Genomic DNA, 16,234 nt, shown 5'->3' with positions numbered 1-16,234 from the left:
GAGTTCCCCCTCGCCCCAGACTGAGTTCCTCCCGCTCCCCCTCGCCCCAGACTGAGTTCCCCCTCGCCAGACTGAGTTCCCCCTCGCCCCAGACTGAGTTCCCCCTCGCCCCAGACTGAGTTCCCCCTCGCCCCAGACTGAGTTCCCCCCTCGCCCCAGACTGAGTTCCCCCTCGCCCCAGACTGAGTTCCCCCTCGCCCCAGACTGAGTTCCTCCCGCTCCCCTCGCCCCAGACTGAGTTCCTCCCGCTCCCCCTCGCCCCAGACTGAGTTCCCCCTCGCCAGACTGAGTTCCCCCCTCGCCAGACTGAGTTCCCCCTCGCCAGACTGAGTTCCCCCCTCGCCAGACTGAGTTCCCCCTCGCCAGACTGAGTTCCCCCCTCGCCAGACTGAGTTCCCCCCTCGCCAGACTGAGTTCCCCCCTCGCCAGACTGAGTTCCCCCCTCGCCAGACTGAGTTCCCCCCTCGCCAGACTGAGTTCCCCCGCTCGCCCCAGACTGAGTTCTCCCGCTCGCCCCAGACTGAGTTCTCCCGCTCGCCCCAGACTGAGTTCTCCCGCTCGCCCCAGACTGAGTTCTCCCGCTCGCCCCAGACTGAGTTCTCCCGCTCGCCCCAGACTGAGTTCCTCCCGCTCGCCCCAGACTGAGTTCCTCCCGCCGCCCCAGACTGAGTTCCTCCCGCTCGCCCCAGACTGAGTTCCTCCCGCTCGCCCCAGACTGAGTTCCTCCCGCTCGCCCCAGACTGAGTTCTCCCGCTCGCCCCAGACTGAGTTCTCCCGCTCGCCCCAGACTGAGTTCCTCCCGCTCGCCCCAGACTGAGTTCCTCCCGCTCGCCCCAGACTGAGTTCCTCCCGCTCGCCCCAGACTGAGTTCCTCCCGCTCGCCCCAGACTGAGTTCCTCCCCCTCCCCCAGACTGAGTTCCTCCCGCTCGCCCCAGACTGTGTTCCCCCCCTCGCCCCAGACTGAGTTCCTCCCCCGCCCCAGACTGAGTTCCCCCGCTCGCCCCAGACTGAGTTCCCCCCTCGCCCCAGACTGAGTTCTCCCGCTCGCCCCAGACTGAGTTCCCCCGCTCCCCCTCGCCCCAGACTGAGTTCCTCCCGCTCGCCCCAGACTGAGTTCCTCCCGCTCGCCCCAGACTGAGTTCCTCCCGCACGCCCCAGACTGAGTTCCCCCTCGCCCCAGACTGAGTTCCTCCCGCTCGCCCCAGACTGAGTTCCCCTCGCCCCAGACTGAGTTCTCCCGCCGCCCCAGACTGAGTTCCCCTCGCCCCAGACTGAGTTCCCCTCGCCCCAGACTGAGTTCTCCCGCTCGCCCCAGACTGAGTTCCCCTCGCCCCAGACTGAGTTCCCCCTCGCCCCAGACTGAGTTCCTCCCCCTCGCCCCAGACTGAGTTCCCCGCTCGCCCCAGACTGAGTTCCCCCTCGCCCCAGACTGAGTTCCTCCCCCTCGCCCCAGACTGAGTTCCCCCGCTCGCCCCAGACTGAGTTCCCCGCTCGCCCCAGACTGAGTTCCCCCTCGCCCCAGACTGAGTTCTCCCCTCGCCCCAGACTGAGTTCCCCCCCTCGCCCCAGACTGAGTTCACCTCCTCGCCCCAGACTGAGTTCTCCCGCTCCCCCCGCCCCAGACTGAGTTCCCCCGCTCCCCTCGCCCCAGACCGCCCCAGACTGAGTTCCCCCCACCCCAGACTGAGTTCCCCTCGCCCCAGACTGAGTTCTCCCGCTCCCCTCGCCCCAGACCGCCCCAGACTGAGTTCCCCCCACCCCAGACTGAGTTCCCCTCGCCCCAGACTGAGTTCTCCCGCTCCCCCTCGCCCCAGACTGAGTTCTCCCCCTCGCCCCAGACTGAGTTCCCCCCCTCGCCCCAGACTGAGTTCCTCCCGCTCGCCCCAGACTGAGTTCTCCCGCTCCCCCTCGCCCCAGACTGAGTTCCCCCCGCTCCCCCTCGCCCCAGACCGCCCCAGACTGAGTTCCCCCCACCCCAGACTGAGTTCCCCGCCCCAGACTGAGTTCTCCCCCTTGCCCCAGACTGAGTTCCTCCCGCTCGACCCAGACTGAGTTCTCCCGCTCCTCCTCGCCCCAGACTGAGTTTCCCCCTCGCCCAGACTGAGTTCTCCCGCCCCCCCTCGCCCCAGACTGAGTTCTCCTGCTCCCCCTCGCCCCAGACTGAGTTCTCCCGCTCCCCCTCGCCCCAGACTGAGTTCTCCCGCTCCCCCTCGCCCCAGACTGAGTTCTCCCGCCCCCCTCGCCCCAGACTGAGTTCTCCCGCCCCCTCGCCCCAGACTGAGTTCTCCCGCTCCCCCTCGCCCCAGACTGAGTTCTCCCGCTCCCCCTCGCCCCAGACTGAGTTCTCCCGCCCCCCCTCGCCCCAGACTGAGTTCCCCCCGCTCCCCCTCGCCCCAGACTGAGTTCCCCCCGCTCCCCCTCGCCCCAGACTGAGTTCTCCCGCCCCCCTCGCCCCCAGACTGAGTTCCCCCGCTCCCCCTCGCCCCAGACTGAGTTCCCCCCCGCTCCCCCTCGCCCCAGACTGAGTTCTCCCGCCCCCTCGCCCCAGACTGAGTTCTCCCCGCTCCCCCACGCCCCAGACTGAGTTCCCCCCCGCTCCCCTCGCCCCAGACTGAGTTCTCCCGCCCCCCTCGCCCCAGACTGAGTTCTCCCCGCTCCCCCTCGCCCCCAGACTGAGTTCCCCCCGCTCCCCCTCGCCCCAGACTGAGTTCCCCCGCTCCCCCTCGCCCCAGACTGAGTTCCCCCTCGCCCCAGACTGAGTTCTCCCGCCCCCCTCGCCCCAGACTGAGTTCTCCCCGCTCCCCCTCGCCCCAGACTGATTTCCCCCCGCTCCCCCTCGCCCCAGACTGAGTTCTCCCCGCTCCCCTCGCCCCAGACTGAGTTCCCCCGCTCCCCCTCGCCCCAGACTGAGTTCCCCCCCCCCCCGCCCCAGACTGAGTTCCCCCCGCCCCCCTCGCCCCAGACTGAGTTCCCCCCGCTCCCCTCGCCCCAGACCGCCCCAGACTGAGTTCCCCCCACCCCAGACTGAGTTCCCCTCGCCCCAGACTGAGTTCTCCCCCTTGCCCCAGACTGAGTTCCTCCCGCTCGACCCAGACTGAGTTCTCCCGCTCCTCCTCGCCCCAGACTGAGTTTCCCCCTCGCCCCAGACTGAGTTCTCCCGCCCCCCTCGCCCCAGACTGAGTTCTCCTGCTCCCCCTCGCCCCAGACTGAGTTCTCCCGCTCCCCTCGCCCCAGACTGAGTTCTCCCGCTCCCCCTCGCCCCCAGACTGAGTTCTCCCGCCCCCTCGCCCCAGACTGAGTTCTCCCGCCCCCCTCGCCCCAGACTGAGTTCTCCCGCTCCCCTCGCCCCAGACTGAGTTCTCCCGCTCCCCCTCGCCCCAGACTGAGTTCTCCCGCCCCCCTCGCCCCAGACTGAGTTCCCCCCGCTCCCCTCGCCCCAGACTGAGTTCCCCCGCTCCCCCTCGCCCCAGACTGAGTTCTCCCGCCCCCCTCGCCCCAGACTGAGTTCCCCCGCTCCCCCTCGCCCCAGACTGAGTTCCCCCGCTCCCCTCGCCCCAGACTGAGTTCTCCCGCCCCCTCGCCCCAGACTGAGTTCTCCCCGCTCCCCTCGCCCCAGACTGAGTTCCCCCGCTCCCCCTCGCCCCAGACTGAGTTCTCCCGCCCCCTCGCCCCAGACTGAGTTCTCCCCGCTCCCCCTCGCCCCAGACTGAGTTCCCCCCGCTCCCCTCGCCCCAGACTGAGTTCCCCCGCTCCCCCTCGCCCCAGACTGAGTTCCCCCTAAGCCCCAGACTGAGTTCTCCCGCCCCCTCGCCCCAGACTGAGTTCTCCCCGCTCCCCTCGCCCCCAGACTGATTTCCCCCCTCTCCCCTCGCCCCAGACTGAGTTCTCCCCGCTCCCCCTCGCCCCAGACTGAGTTCCCCCCGCTCCCCCTCGCCCCAGACTGAGTTCCCCCCGCTCCCCCTCGCCCCAGACTGAGTTCCCCCCGCCCCCCTCGCCCCAGACTGAGTTCCCCCCGCTCCCCCTCGCCCCAGACTGAGTTCTCCCCGCTCCCCCTCGCCCCAGACTGAGCTCCCCTAGCTTTCTGTTCCTTAACCCCTCTCCTCCCAGACATCTTCCTACACGAGGACCTCACCGTGAAGATAGGAGACTTCGGCCTGGCCACAGTGAAGTCACGCTGGAGCGGCTCCCACCAGTTTGAACAGCTCTCTGGCTCCATCCTGTGGATGGTGAGTGATACTGCAGGGATTAAGAGGAGAACCTGAATAGACTAAACAACCTGCAAGAGAATTCAATCTACATTATTCTACATTACTAGAATTCAATCTACATTACTAGAATTCAATCTACATTATTAGAATTCAATCTACATTATTAGAATTCAATCTACATTATTCTACATAATTAGAATTCAATCTACATTATTAGAATTCAATCTAGGGAAAGGGGGATACCTAGTCAGTTGTCCAACTGAAGTGTGTCTTCCTCATTTAACCCTCTGAATCAGAGAGGTGCTGGGGGGGCTGCCTTAGTCAACATCCTGTTCATACCCCACCCCCCACCCTGTTCATTTAACCCTCAGAATCAGAGAGGTGGGGCGGGGCTGCCTTAGTCAACATCCTGTTCATACCCCACCCCCCACCCTGTTCATTTAACCCTCAGAATCAGAGAGGTGGGGCGGGGCTGCCTTAGTCAACATCCTGTTCATACCCCACCCCCCACCCTGTTCATTTAACCCTCTGAATCAGAGAGGTGGGGGGGGGCTGCCTTAGTCAACATCCTGTTCATACCCCACCCCCCACCCTGTTAATTTAACCCTCTGAATCAGAGAGGTGGGGCGGGGCTGCCTTAGTCAACATCCACGTCTTCGGCGCCTGGGGAACAGTAGTAGTTAACCCACTGTTCCCCGGGCCCTGAGCAAGGCAGTTAACCCACTGTTCCCCGGGCCCTGAACAAGGTAGTTAACCCACTGTTCCCCGGGCCCTGAGCAAGGCAGTTAACCCACTGTTCCCCAGGCCCTGAACAAGGTAGTTAACCCACTGTTCCCCGGGCCCTGAACAAGGTAGTTAACCCACTGTTCCCCGGGCCCTGAGCAAGGCAGTTAACCCACTGTTCCCCAGGCCCTGAACAAGGTAGTTAACCCACTGTTCCCCGGGCCCTGAGCAAGGCAGTTAACCCACTGTTCCCCAGGCCCTGAACAAGGTAGTTAACCCACTGTTCCCCGGGCCCTGAACAAGGTAGTTAACCCACTGTTCCCCAGGCCCTGAAAAAGGTAGTTAACCCACTGTTCCCCGGGCCCTGAGCAAGGCAGTTAACCCACTGTTCCCCAGGCCCTGAACAAGGTAGTTAACCCACTGTTCCCCGGGCCCTGAGCAAGGCAGTTAACCCACTGTTCCCCAGGCCCTGAACAAGGTAGTTAACCCACTGTTCCCCAGGCCCTGAGCAAGGCAGTTAACCCACTGTTCCCCGGGCCCTGAGCAAGGTAAACTGCCTTGCTCAGTGCCCGGGGAACAGTGGGTTAACTGCCTTGCTCAGGGGCAGAAAAACAGATTTCTTTACCAGATTTCTTTACCAGCTCGGGGATTCCTTACGGTTACTGGCCCAACACTCTAACCAAATTAATCTACGTTATTACTACCTGCTGGTAACTGACCCAACGCTCTAACCACATTAATCTATGTTATCAGAATGTAATCTATGGTATCAGAATGTAATCTACGTTATCAGAATGTAATCTACGTTATTAGAATGTATAATCTACGTTATTAGAATGTGTAATCTACGTTATCAGAATGTGTAATCTACGTTAGAATTCAATCGACATTATTCAACCGACATTATTTAACATTATTGGAATGTAATCTACGTTGTCAGAATGTGTAATCTACGTTATCAGAATGTAATCTACGTTAGAATTCAATCGACATTATTCAACCGACATTATTCAACATTATTAGAATGTAATCTACGTTATCAGAATGTGTAATCTACGTAAGAATTCAATCGACATTATTCAACCGACATTATTTAACATTATTGGAATGTAATCTACGTTGTCAGAATGTGTAATCTACGTTATCAGAATGTAATCTACGTTAGAATTCAATCGACATTATTCAACCGACATTATTCAACATTATTAGAATGTAATCTACGTTATCAGAATGTGTAATCTACGTTATCAGAATGTGTAATCTACGTTATTAGAATGTGTAATCTACGTTATCAGAATGTGTAATCTACGTTAGAATTCAACCGACATTATTCAACATTATTAGAATGTAATCTACGTTATCAGAATGTGTAATCTACCTTATCAGAATGTGTAATCTATGTTATTAGAATGTGTAATCTACTTTATTAGAATGTGTAATCTACGTTATCAGAATGTAATCTACGTTATCAGAATGTGTAATCTACATTATCAGAATGTGTAATCTACGTTATTAGAATGTGTAATCTACATTATCAGAATGTAATCTACGTTAGAATTCAATCAACATTATTCAACATTATTAGAATGTAATCTACGTTATCAGAATGTGTAATCTACGTTATCAGAATGTGTAATCTACGTTATCAGAATGTGTAATCTACGTTATCAGAATGTGTAATCTACGTTATTAGAATGTAATCTACGTTATCAGAATGTAATCTACGTTGTCAGAATGTGTAATCTACGTTATCAGAATGTAATCTACGTTATCAGAATGTAATCTACGTTATCAGAATGTGTAATCTACGTTATCAGAATGTGTAATCTACGTTATTAGAATGTAATCTACGTTATCAGAATGTAATCTACGTTTTCAGAATGTGTAATCTACGTTATTAGAATGTGTAATCTAGTGGGGCAGGGTAGCCTAGTGGTTCGAGCAATGGACTACTAGCGATGGACTAGTAACCGGAAGGTTGCAAGTTCAAACCCCTGAGCTGACAAGGTACAAATCTGTCGTTCTGCCCCTGAACAAGGCAGTTAACCCACTGTTCTTAGGCCGTCATTGAAAATAAGAATTTGTTCTTAACTGACTTGCCTGGTTAAATAAAGGTACAATTTTTTTTTTTACAAATTGTCAGTGTACTTCTTCACTTGACTGTAATTGATCCCGACTCTGCCCAATGAAGGCTGTATATCTTGGTAAACCGTGTGACTCTGCTCTCCCCCCGTCTGCCTGTAGGCCCCAGAGGTCATCCGTCTGCAGGATAAGAACCCTTACAGCTTCCAGTCTGACGTCTACGCCTTCGGGATAGTTCTCTATGAGTTGATGTCTGGGGCCTTGCCCTACTCCAACATCAATAACAGAGACCAGGTAGATATCTCTCCTGTTTAATATACATTTATAATGTTCTCTAGGAGTTGATGTCTGGGGTCCTGTCCTACCTGAGCAAGGTCTCCTACCCCTGACCTCTGACCCTGTACCTCTCCCCTCTAGAGAATCTTCATGGTGGGTCGGGGATACCTGTCTCCTGACCTCTGACCTCTAACCCACCACCTCTTCCCTCTAGATAATCTTCATGGTGGGTCGGGGATACCTGTCTCCTGACCTCTGACCTCTAACCCTCTACCTCTCCCCTCTAGATAATCTTCATGGTGGGTCGGGGATACCTGTCTCCTGACCTCTGACCTCTAACCCTCCACCTCTCTCCTCTAGATAATCTGCATGGTGGGTCGGGCCTACCTGTCTCCTGACCTCTGACCCCCCACCTCTCTCCTCTAGATAATCTGCATGGTGGGTCGGGCCTACCTGTCTCCTGACCTCTGACCTCTAACCCTCCACCTCTCTCCTCTAGATAGTCTTCATGGTGGGTCGGGGATACCTGTCTCCTGACCTCTGACCTCTAACCCTCCACCTCTCCCCTCTAGATAATCTTCATGGTGGGTCGGGGATACCTGTCTCCTGACCTCAGTAAGGTGCGCTCCAACTGTCCTAAAGCCATGAGGAGGCTGATGGCTGACTGTATGAAGAAGAAGAGAGAGGAACGACCCCTATTCCCTCAGGTAACTATGGAGATGGAACCCCTATTCCCTCAGGTAACTATGGAGGACGGGACCCCTATTCCCTCAGGTAACGATGGAGACGGGACCCCTATTCCCTCAGGTAACGAAGGAGACGGGACCCCTATTCCCTCAGGTAACGATGGAGGACGGGACCCCTATTCCCTCAGGTAACGATGGAGGACGGGACCCCTATTCCCTCAGGTAACTATGGAGACGGGACCCCTATTCCCTCAGGTAATGATGGAGACGGGACCCCTATTCCCTCAGGTAACAATGGAGGACGGGACCCCTATTCCCTCAGGTAACGACGATGACGGGACCCCTATTCCCTCGGGTAACGATGGAGGACGGTACCCCTATTCCCTCAGGTAACGATGGAGGACGTGACCCCTATTCCCTCAGGTAACTATGGAGACGGGACCCCTATTCCCTCAGGTAATGATGGAGGACGGGACCCCTATTCCCTCAGGTAACGATGGAGAGCGGGACCCCTATTCCCTCAGGTAACTATGGAGGGCGGGACCCCTATTCCCTCAGGTAACTATGGAGGACGGGACCCCTATTCCCTCAGGTAACTATGGAGGACGGGACCCCTATTCCCTCAGGTAACGATGGAGATGGGACCCCTATTCCCTCAGGTAACTATGGAGGACGGGACCCCTATTCCCTCAGGTAACGATGGAGGACGGGACCCCTATTCCCTCAGGTAACGATGGAGACGGGACCCCTATTCCCTCAGGTAACTATGGAGGACGGGACCCCTATTCCCTCAGGTAACGATGGAGGACGGGACCCCTATTCCCTCAGGTAACGATGGAGGACGGGACCCCTATTCCCTCAGGTAACTATGGAGGACGGGACCCCTATTCCCTCAGGTAACTATGGAGGACGGGACCCCTATTCCCTCAGGTAACTATGGAGGACGGGACCCCTATTCCCTCAGGTAACTATGGAGGACGGGACCCCTATTCCCTCAGGTAACTATGGAGGACGGGACCCCTATTCCCTCAGGTAACTATGGAGGACGGGACCCCTATTCCCTCAGGTAACTATGGAGGACGGGACCCCTATTCCCTCAGGTAACTATGGAGACGGGACCCCTATTCCCTCAGGTAACTATGGAGACGGGACCCCTATTCCCTCAGGTAACTATGGAGGACGGGACCCCTATTCCCTCAGGTAACTATGGAGACGGGACCCCTATTCCCTCAGGTAACGATGGAGATGGGACCCCTATTCCCTCAGGTAACTATGGAGGACGGGACCCCTATTCCCTCAGGTAACGATGGAGGACGGGACCCCTATTCCCTCAGGTAACGATGGAGGACGGGACCCCTATTCCCTCAGGTAACTATGGAGGACGGGACCCCTATTCCCTCAGGTAACTATGGAGGACGGGACCCCTATTCCCTCAGGTAACTATGGAGGACCCAACCCCTATTCCCTCAGGTAACTATGGAGGACGGGACCCCTATTCCCTCAGGTAACGATGGAGGACGGGACCCCTATTCCCTCAGGACCCCCTATTCCCTCAGGTAACCCCCCTATTCCCTCAGGTAACGATGGAGGACGGGACCCCTATTCCCTCAGGTAACGATGGAGGACGGGACCCCTATTCCCTCAGGTAACTATGGAGACGGGACCCCTATTCCCTCAGGTAATGATGGAGACGGGACCCCTATTCCCTCAGGTAACAATGGAGGACGGGACCCCTATTCCCTCAGGTAACGACGATGACGGGACCCCTATTCCCTCAGGTAACGATGGAGGACGTGACCCCTATTCCCTCAGGTAACTATGGAGGACCCGACCCCTATTCCCTCAGGTAACTATGGAGGACGGGACCCCTATTCCCTCAGGTAACTATGGAGACGGGACCCCTATTCCCTCAGGTAACGATGGAGGACGGGACCCCTATTCCCTCAGGTAACGATGGAGGGCGGGACCCCTATTCCCTCAGGTAACTATGGAGGGCGGGACCCCTATTCCCTCAGGTAACTATGGAGGGCGGGACCCCTATTCCCTCAGGTAACTATGGAGGGCGGGACCCCTATTCCCTCAGGTAACTATGGAGGACGGGACCCCTATTCCCTCAGGTAACTATGGAGACGGGACCCCTATTCCCTCAGGTAACTATGGAGGACGGGACCCCTATTCCCTCAGGTAACTATGGAGACGGGACCCCTATTCCCTCAGGTAACGATGGAGATGGGACCCCTATTCCCTCAGGTAACGATGGAGACGGGACCCCTATTCCCTCAGGTAACGAAGGAGACGGGACCCCTATTCCCTCAGGTAACGATGGAGGACGGGACCCCTATTCCCTCAGGTAACTATGGAGGACGGGACCCCTATTCCCTCAGGTAACGATGGAGGACGGGACCCCTATTCCCTCAGGTAACTATGGAGGACGGGACCCCTATTCCCTCAGGTAACTATGGAGGACGGGACCCCTATTCCCTCAGGTAACTATGGAGGACCCAACCCCTATTCCCTCAGGTAACTATGGAGGGCGGGACCCCTATTCCCTCAGGTAACTATGGAGGACGGGACCCCTATTCCCTCAGGTAAGTATGGAGGACCCAACCCCTATTCCCTCAGGTAACTATGGAGGGCGGGACCCCTGTTCCCTCAGGTAACTATGGAGGACGGGACCCCTATTCCCTCAGGTAACTATGGAGACGGGACCCCTATTCCCTCAGGTAACTATGGAGACGGGACCCCTATTCCCTCGGGTAACTATGGAGACGGGACCCCTATTCCCTCAGGTAACTATGGAGGACCCAACCCCTATTCCCTCCAGGTAATGATGGAGAACACTTCACTGTACATGCCAGGGGTTGAGCTGAATGTTTTAAAATGACCAAGACTGTCCACCCCACCAAGATATTCACCTCACCAGAAACCTCTTCCTGCTTATGAGGTTAAGGCTGGTAACCTGTGTGGGGACCGAGCCAGCCCTCCTTGGAGTTGTTTAACTTGTATGTATGAAGGAGAATGTGTTATTTCCACCACCAGGTGGCCTCCGAGTACTAGAAATACATTCACACTAACGTCTCACTGTGTTTTTAAAAGCTGCTGGAAAGCCCAGCTGAGGATCTGCTGACAGCCTCAATCTAAGATTCTCTGACTTGGCTGTCAGCTTTGTTCCTATTTGAGACGAGTGATTCGAGGGAGGTGATTGGCTAGGGATGACCTATTAACCTCCTGTGTTTTCTTTTGATGTTGTGAGTGGTGATTTTTATTTTAACCTCTGACCTCCTCCGTCAGATCCTGGCGTCCATTGAGCTGCTGGCGCGTTCTTTACCCAAGATCCACCGCTCCGCGTCGGAACCCTCACTGAACCGAGCTGGGTTCCAGACGGAGGACTTCAGCCTGTACGCCTGCTCCTCCCCCAAAACCCCGATACAGGGGGGATACGGTGAGGGGCCACACACGCGCTGGGGGTCCTGTAGTTTCTCCATGTACAGAGAGTGTTACTGCCATTTTTAAATGTGCTCACGTAACCATTCTGTGATCAATGATTTAGCCTGTTGCAATAATAGATAGGATTGTAACATAGACACAATAAGACTCATTTAGCACATCAGAACAGAACTGCTGTCTCTCCCCTCTCTCTCTTCCACGCTGTACTGCTGTCTCTCTCCTCTCCTCTCTCTCTTCCACACTGTACTGCTGTCTCTCCCCTCTCCTCTCTCTCTTCCACGCTGTACTGCTGTCTCTCTCCTCTCTCTCTTCCACGCTGTACTGCTGTCTCTCTCCTCTCTCTCTTCCACGCTGTACTGCTGTCTCTCCTCTCTCTTTTCCACGCTGTACTGCTGTCTCTCTCCTCTCCTCTCTCTCTTCCACACTGTACTGCTGTCTCTCTCCTCTCTCTCTTCCACGTTGTACTGCTGTCTCTCTCCTCTCCTCTCTCTCTTCCACGCTGTACTGCTGTCTCTCCTCTCCTCTCTCTCTTCCACGCTGTACTGCTGTCTCTCTCCTCTCACTCTTCCACGCTGTACTGCTGTCTCTCCCCTCTCTCTCTTCCACGCTGTACTGCTGTCTCTCTCCTCTCCCTCTTCCACGCTGTACTGCTGTCTCTCTCCTCTCTCTCTTCCACGCTGTACTGCTGTCTCTCCCTCTCTCTCTTCCACGCTGTACTGCTGTCTCTCTCCTCTCCCTCTTCCACGCTGTACTGCTGTCTCTCTCCTCTCTCTCTTCCACGCTGTACTGCTGTCTCTCTCCTCTCCCTCTTCCACACTGTACTGCTGTCTCTCTCCTTTCTCTCTCTTCCACGCTGTACTGCTGTCTCTCTCCTCTCTCTCTTCCACGCTGTACTGCTGTCTCTCTCCTCTCTCTCTCTTCCACGCTGTACTGCTGTCTCTCTCTCCTCTCTTCCAACCTGATCTTCTCTCTCTTCTCTTCATTCCAGGGGAGTTTTCAGCGTTTAAATAAGATGCTGATCCAGATTCCACCAGTTCAGCCAGTCCGTCCCTCGTCACTCTTCAACAAGTCTTGTGTTCCTGCGGTGGATTACTTCATCCATTTAACCAAAAACCGACATCCTAGTCTCAAAAGAACGTGCTGTTTTCTACTTTCCACACCTGAAGAGACAGACAGACAGCCTCTTCCTCTCTCCGCTCCACGTCTCAGGAGCTCTACAGATGAGATCTCCGCTGGGGAGTCACCACATCGGGGGGGAAAACTACCAAAATCTGATTTTAGAACCAAGGAAAAGAAAAGTTGAATGACACACAACCGGATACACAAACTGAAGACACACTGAAGAAACCAAACCAGAGGAAGAAGAGAAAACTGTAAAAGGAGAGAACAGCACTTCTTGATTGTAGGACTGATGAAGGAGGAATATAACTGTTGAGAGCACCAGGACAGGATTGGGGTTAGGGGTCCAGAGAGGTTAGAGGTCGATGGGTTTGGGCAGCACACGCCTTCTCACTCCCCTCCATGACGAAGAGGGCGGAGCTACAGGCACAGGAAACCACACTTCTTTCCTGGCTGCTCATTGGTTACCCGAGATGAAGGGGCCAGGTCTGAGCCAATCGCCGATAAGCTGGATTTCCCAGGGGGGGTGGAGTTGACCCTGTGGGAAGAGGACTTGAAAGAATTTATTTATTTGAAGGAAAAAATCCCCAGTTCTTGTTTGTTTTGGGATTTTAAGGATATGGGGGGGGTGCTGTTCTGAGCTTTTTGTTCTTCTTGTTTTTGTTGACGAGATTGTTGATGTTTTTACTGTCACTACAAAGCATTCCTACCCGGTGATAGGTCACACACGAATACGCTCGACTCAAGCCTCACTGAACGGACAGCGATTCTGAGACTGTCCCCTCAGCGCTCTCTCTCACAGATCTGTCCATTTTCCAATGAAGGATGCTTTCGCACATTTTTTCCAGACTCCGGGATCTTGTCTTTGTCGTTTCGCTCACAGCAGAACTCCATGTTAACCCCTTGTTTGGATCATTTTGATTAGTTTATGTGGAGTTGACCGGAAAAACGCCAACATCCGCTTTTTTCAGGGATACACAGCGTGTTCAACCTAACTTCCGTTTCCCCTGAAAACCAGAAGTGGGGAACTTCGCTCGCTACGTCAGCGCCACAAAGAGCCTTTTTGACGTCAGCCGAGGACCGTTGGTTTGGAAGGGACAACAACCGGTCTGTTAGAAAAAGAAACTGTATGAATCTAAGATGGCCGCCAGTGCCTCTTCAGACTTGGTGTTTTGACTTGATGTTTTGAGGGGGGAGGTGGGGGGAAAGAGCCCGATCACAATCCTCTAGGACAGAGTTTACAGCGGTGTGGAGGACGGAGAGTCTCTCTGACTGGTTTATTTTGGAGGGGCAGCAGGGGGGACTTTTCTAGTGAGCTTGTACGAGGAAGAATGGAAGCTTACAAGAACACCGTACAATGGTACTCCCTCTAGCTGAAGGTCAGAGTCTAAAGGACGGAAGAACCAGGGCTGCGTCCCGATATTCCCGTCAGAAGGGAATGATTGAGTAGGGTTCTGCTCTCGTCTATATGTTGGATCGCAGCTGCTGTCGTCCCAGGTTTTACATTTGCGTTGTGCTGTTACAAGTTTGACTGCTCTCCTTCAACGAGACACGACTCCTCCTCTCAGCTTGGTTACATTCCCAGAACACCATCCAATCAAACCCCACCCCCCAACTCATCCAATCAAACCCCACCCCCCAACTCATCCAATCAAACCCCACCCCCAACTCATCCAATCAAACCCCACCCCCCAACTCATCCAATCAAACCCCACCCCCCAACTCATCCAATCAAACCCCACCCCCCAACTCATCCAATCAAACCCTACCCCCAACTCATCCAAACAAACCCCACCCCCCCAACTCATCCAATCAAACCCTACCCCCAACTCATCCAATCAAACCCCACCCCCCAACTCATCCAATCAAACCCCACCCCCAACTCATCCAATCAAACCCCACCCCCCAACTCATCCAATCAAACCCCACCCCCCAACTCATCCAATCAAACCCCACCCCCCCCAACTCATCCAATCAAACCCTACCCCCCAACTCATCCAATCAAACCCCACCCCCCAACTCATCCAATCAAACCCCACCACCCCCCAACTCATCCAATCAAACCCCACCCCCCAACTCATCCAATCAAACCCCACCCACCCAACATCTCTGATTCTGTTGGTGAATAGCTATCTGGGCAGTGCATGTGATAACCTCCCAATGAGACTTCCTCTTCTTGTCGTGGACTTTAATATTGCTTTTATCACAGACAGAGGAAGCAGAAGCTCAATTCACCCGTTGCACCTGTGAACAAGATGGCTGCTATCAGCTACCTAACTGCTGAAAGACTAGTGTGATTTTAATGGGGGTTTTTGGGAGGGGGGGTTGGGTAAAGTCGGTGTTCTTGGGTCACTTTTGAATTCCTCTGGTTCTGATTGGGGTAGGGGAAGCTAATCCTAGACCTGTACCAAGGGGGAAACTTATTCCCCAAGTTGTGTTTTTTGAGTGGGGATTAAAGTGGAACCTGTGTCTGATTTTATGCCTTTCTGTCCTTTCTGCCTGTCTGTCCTTTCTGCCTGTCTGTCCTTTCTGCCTGTCTGTCTGTGTCCTTTCTGCCTGTCCTGTCTGTCCTTTCTGCCTGTCTGTCCTTTCTGCCTGTCTGTCCTTTCTGCCTGTCTGTCCTTTCTGCCTGTCTGTCTATCCTTTCTGCCTGTCTGTCTATCCTTTCTGCCTGTCTGTCTATCCTTTCTGCCTGTCTGTCCTTTCTGCCTGTCTGTCCTTTCTGCCTGTCTGTCCTTTCTGCCTGTCTGTCTGTCCTTTCTGCCTGTCTGTCTATCCTTTCTGCCTGTCTGTCTATCCTTTCTGCCTGTCTGTCTATCCTTTCTGCCTGTCTGTCCTTTCTGCCAATCTGTCCTTTCTGCCTGTCTGTCCTTTCTGCCTGTCTGACCTTTCTGCCTGTCTGACCTTTCTGCCTATCGGTCTATCCTTTCTGCCTATCGGTCTATCCTTTCTGCCTATCGGTCTGTCCTTTCTGCCTATCGGTCTGTCCTTTCTGTCCTACCTGTCTATCTGTAGTCCTGAGGTCATTCCAGGGTGTTGAAGGAACTGTTTTTTAACTTATCTTTTGTCGATGTAATTTTGCCTTGTTTATTTTGTAGACAGGCAGGCCTGTAAAACTATTGAGTCATTTGTTAATGACGTTTTCTGAATTGTCGTTATTGAGACCGGGAGAGCCATGTCGTGTTGTTTTAACTGCTTCTGTCTCTTTGTGAGGGAGGGACGTATCGAAGAAGCAAAAACAGCAACTTCCCTTTTTTAATTTTTTAAATTTTTTTTATGATCAAATAAATCCCGTCACAACATGAATTTTTAAGTTGTTGACCGACACCCCTCAAGTCAATTTCCAAACGCAGCATGCTCCGACTGTAAAGGAACACGGTTGATGTTCTGCTGGGGAAGCCAAAAAGCTGTGTAAGATGGGGCATCGGCTCGTCCCCAAACGGTTCCCCATTCCCCTTTTACGGTGCACTCGGTTGGCTCAGGTAGTGTTCCCCGGAGAAGGAATAGGGGCTCCATTTGGGGACGAAGACACCGGTGGTCACGTGAAGAATTAAACACTTGACGAGGACCTCCTATGAACCGCTGAACGGATATGGCTGGTTTCTCAGCTGTAGGAGAACACTCAACGGAGAATCTACCATTTGACATGATCAGTTTAGGACTAATGCTTAAACTCTGTCTGGGGAAACTGG

General features: G+C 54.6%; 1 protein-coding gene across 1 annotated transcript in view; it reads left to right on the top strand.

Moving 5' to 3' along the window:
- LOC135534153 (serine/threonine-protein kinase B-raf) overlaps positions 1-13,836 on the top strand; it is a gene marked incomplete at its 5' end in the record, with an annotated part of 30,278 nt that extends 16,442 nt beyond the window's left edge. The window contains 5 exons of the mRNA XM_064961271.1: positions 4,109-4,227; positions 7,177-7,308; positions 7,863-7,997; positions 11,268-11,418; positions 12,412-13,836. Of these exons, the coding sequence (XP_064817343.1) occupies positions 4,109-4,227; positions 7,177-7,308; positions 7,863-7,997; positions 11,268-11,418; positions 12,412-12,434 (560 nt within the window). The remainder of the gene's footprint in view (positions 1-4,108; positions 4,228-7,176; positions 7,309-7,862; positions 7,998-11,267; positions 11,419-12,411) is intronic.
- Positions 13,837-16,234: the final 2,398 nt, after the last annotated feature.

The sequence above is a fragment of the Oncorhynchus masou genome, unplaced genomic scaffold (genome assembly GCF_036934945.1).
Source record: "Oncorhynchus masou masou isolate Uvic2021 unplaced genomic scaffold, UVic_Omas_1.1 unplaced_scaffold_3078, whole genome shotgun sequence".
NCBI lineage: Eukaryota > Metazoa > Chordata > Actinopteri > Salmoniformes > Salmonidae > Oncorhynchus > Oncorhynchus masou.
Note: the sequence above shows the minus strand (reverse complement) of the source record. Positions and strands in the feature narration are given on the sequence as shown.